Source organism: Vicia villosa, linkage group LG7 (assembly GCF_029867415.1).
Source record: "Vicia villosa cultivar HV-30 ecotype Madison, WI linkage group LG7, Vvil1.0, whole genome shotgun sequence".
NCBI lineage: Eukaryota > Viridiplantae > Streptophyta > Magnoliopsida > Fabales > Fabaceae > Vicia > Vicia villosa.
Window position 1 is genome coordinate 91,251,939 of NC_081186.1, and position 4,030 is coordinate 91,255,968.

Sequence of the window (4,030 nt, forward strand, 5' to 3'; positions counted from 1 at the left end):
TCATTATTTGAGTGGTACTCCTCGTGATGGACTTCTCATTCAGCCTGCTCCCATTATCAACCCCTGTCCCTCCTTGGTTTCTGTGATGCTGATTGGGCATCAGATCCTGATGATAGGAGATCTACCTCAGGTGCTTGTGTTTTTCAGGGTCCTAACATTATTTCCTGGTGGTCAAAGAAGCAAAATTTAGTGGCCAGATCTAGTGTAAAGGTAGAATACAGGAGTTTAGCTCAGCTGTCTACAGAGATGCTTTGGGTTCAGCCCCTTCTCAATGAGCTAAACTGCAAATTCCAAACACCTAAAATCCTCTGTGATAATCTTCGTACTGTCACTCTTGCTCACAATCATGTTCTCCACAATCGTACCAACCATATGGAAATGGACATTTTCTTTGTCCGGGAAAAAATTCTCAACAAGAGTTTGATTGTTGTGCATGTCCCTGCCCATGGTCAATGGGCAGATGCTCTCACAAAACCCCTGTCCGCCTCTAAGTTCCTCTATCTGCGTGACAAACTCAGGGTTTTTGACAAACACAACATGGTCAAACCACCCTCGCTTTCTTAGGGGAGTGTTAGAGATAACAATAAAATAATCATTAGTTGGTTATTCTAGATTTTATAAGATTTAGAGAATATTTTATGTACAGCTGTCAAGCTACATCAGTCACAGCTGTCAAGTTTGTTATGAATCTCCTATGTAATAGGATTTGTGTACCCAGTTTCATTTATGAAATCAATACAATATCATTCCTAGATTTTATTCTCTCTCTTATAATCTAACATATATTTTATTTATTTGACTATTATCAAACTATTTTGTTGATTTGATAATTTTTTTATATTAATCTCAATTAACTTTGTTACCATGTTTAACATTAAGAACATAAAAAAAAATATTAATAGTGATAGTGGAAATAATATTTCTACTAAGTTTTATTGTTTACTACTATTTATATGTAATTTATTCCATTTATTGTAAGATTTTAACTCTTTTTATAAATCAGTATAGTTGGTATTTTTATTCATCCTCTATTAAGATAAATTGTAATATATTAAATAAAATAGATAAATACTACTTTAATTAAACTTTATATCCACATGACAAAGACAACAAAAAAAAATCTTTTTTAAAAAATATTATTGTAAAATATAAATAAAGAATATCTAGATATTTTAATGTGTAAATACAAAGTTACAAGTAAAGAATCATGTAACTTTAATAAAAATAGAAACAATGTTCCACAATTTTAGTAAAGTTTTTATAAATCATGCATAAGTGGAAAAATTGTATTAGTCAAGTAATTATTCAAAAATAGTATTTTATTGATAAATTTGTAAGAAAATAAATATTTATCATAAGTGCATAAACAAATCTTGAATATATAAAGTACTTTAATTATAATTTATTATATAATCATACATGTAAAAAATATTTATTAGTGATAATACATAAAATATTTAATTAGAGGGACAACTTCTCTACCCATCACAAAAAGTTGGGTAGTGTACCTCCAACCAATCACATGATACCATATAACTTTAACACATTTAATTATTTATTAAATACTATAATTGTTTGTAGTTTTCAAAGCATTTTACAAAGGAGGTAACCTTACCCAACTTTTTGAGTTGGGTAGATAAGAATTCACCTTAATTAGTAGAAGCTTCTTTAGCACACTTTTCATCTTCTCACTCATATCATATCTCTCCCGCCTATTTCACTTTCACACACATTGCACGACTGTTCATGTTCCTTAACTTTACCAAACAAAAATGTCAACAAGCGAACCAAACAAAAACATCTTCTGCATGTACGATTCTCGTATTGCAACCTTAGTTTCTCCAAACTCACATGAACTTGTTTCCACTCAAACACTAGCCAACTTCCTTAAACCATGTTCCAAAACCCTTCACCATTCAGAACCACCATTTCACAAAAACCAGAATCATCATCCTCTTCCTAAGATTGACTTCAAAGGTTGGAAAAACCCCCAAACCAAATGGGGTGATTGGGTTGAAACATTAACAGCAGAACATGCTGTAACATGGAACCAAACAGGTTCATGCGATGCCCTTTTGTCTTCTCTATACCATTTCCCAAAAAACCCATCTTTGATTCTAGCTTTAGTACAACATTGGTCTCCAAAAACCAATACTTTTGTTTTTCCTTGGGGTGAAGCCACTATCACACTTGAAGATGTAATGATCCTCGGTGGATTTTCAGTTCTGGGTGAATCCATTACTCTTCCTCTTTCTTCTGATTTGCTTTCAATAGAAGCTAAATTGATTGAACTTCGAAGGAGAATGTCGAAAACAAAGTCTAAAAAAGCAGATCATAATACATGGTTGAAGTTCTTCAAAGAGGGTTTAGAAGAAGAAGAAAGTCATGAAATTTTTGAACTTGAGCATGTGGGTTTTCTTTGTTTATGGTTAGCAAGGTTTGTTTTTCCTTCAATTTCAGATTCTAGTATCGACCCGCGTGTTTTTCATATTGCTATTCATTTGTCTCAAGGTAGAAGAATGGCTCTTGCACCTTCTGTTCTTGCTGGAATTTATCATAATTTGAGTTTGCTGAAAGAAAAACTAGGTTCTTTTTCTGTGAAGGATTTGGATTTGAAAGTTAATGGTCTATTTCAGCTTGTGCAACTATGGTTATTTGAAAGGTTTCCAACTCTTGCTCCAACTTGTCCTAATGAACTGAAAAAAGGTGAACCTAGAGCTGCAAGGTGGCACAAGCTTAATAACTCTGAAACTGATAATGCTGGTTTTGAATTCATTGTGTCTGCTATGGAATCGAAAGAGAATTTTCGGTGGCGTCCTTATGTAGATGATTTGAAAAATTGGTGCTTTGTGTCACATTACAAAGAAAATGAACAATTTGTTGTTGTTGATGATGATGGTTCAAATTGTGGTTTAGCAGAGGAATTGAGGTGTTTCGGAGTGTGTTTGTGTGCTGATGAGATTTTCGATTTGGACTGTGTTGAGAAGTATATGCCATATAGGGTTGCAATGCAATTTGGAATGGATCAAGATGTTCCTCCTAGTGATTTTACTTCTATCAGTCCAAGTTGTTATGGAAAGTTTAGCCTTTATGTTCCTGCTAAATTGTATAAGCCTTGTGTGTCATTGGAATATCATAATTGGTGGAAGAAATCAAAAGTGGATGATTATGATATGTTGGATGAAGTGATGATTGCAAAGCAATATTGTGAAGAGGGAAAACTTGCATCTATTGGTTCTATTGAAAGTGGTTCAAAGAGAAAATCATCAAGCAATGAGGAAAATAATAGTAGTATTGAAGTTGTTGAAGCCAAGAGATTGAAGAAGAATGAACAATCTTTCAATCATGGATTGAACAATGATGATGATGTTGGAAAAGGGAAAGAACAAGATGGTGTAGGAAGTTATGATAACCCTTTGGATGTTGAAGGTTATGCATGCACCATTTTGGGGGCTTCTTCTTCTCACCCTATAAGTATTTGATAATTATTACATGAAGGAGCTTTTTGGTGCTTTTTTTTGGACAAAAGGCAAAAGCTAAAGGGGTGTTTGGATTGGAACATGAAGGTTTGATATTTTTTGAATGGCCTAAACTAGTTATTTATTTATTTTGGTGCAAGGCCCAAACAAGGTTTTATTCTTCAATATTTAAGAGCATCTTTTGTATGTAAATTTTGGTGCATCTAGTGCATTCATATGTACATGAAAATATTTCCTATTCTTCTACTTGAAGCAATATTTTGTAACTTCTGTGTCATGTTGCTGCATATCAATGATGCATTTATGATTATTCTATAAGTTGCCTTTTATTCTTTTTCTATAAGATAATTCCCTTCTACTTAACTAAGAAAACCCAGCAAAATTAGTAACGAATGTAAACAAGGTTGGTATGTAACCGTTTGTGTCATTGACTCATAATTGTATCACCTTAATTGGGAAACTTTGGGGTATATTTTAGCATTTTTTTTAGAAATATTATGGACAATTTTTCTACTGCATTTTTGTAACGTATACTAGATTTTGGTAAATTT

General features: G+C 32.8%; 1 protein-coding gene across 1 annotated transcript; it reads left to right on the top strand.

The window, feature by feature from the left end:
- The first annotated feature begins 1,772 nt into the window (after positions 1–1,772).
- Positions 1,773–3,482, top strand: LOC131619675 (uncharacterized). Its single transcript, XM_058890747.1, has one exon. The coding sequence runs from the start codon at positions 1,773–1,775 to the stop codon at positions 3,480–3,482; it is 1,710 nt and encodes a 569-aa protein (XP_058746730.1).
- Positions 3,483–4,030: the final 548 nt, after the last annotated feature.

Bases quoted from the DNA above. Each gene is read 5' to 3' on its own strand.
- LOC131619675 (XM_058890747.1), top strand. From the start codon at position 1,773: ATGTCAACAAGCGAACCAAACAAAAACATCTTCTGCATGTACGATTCT.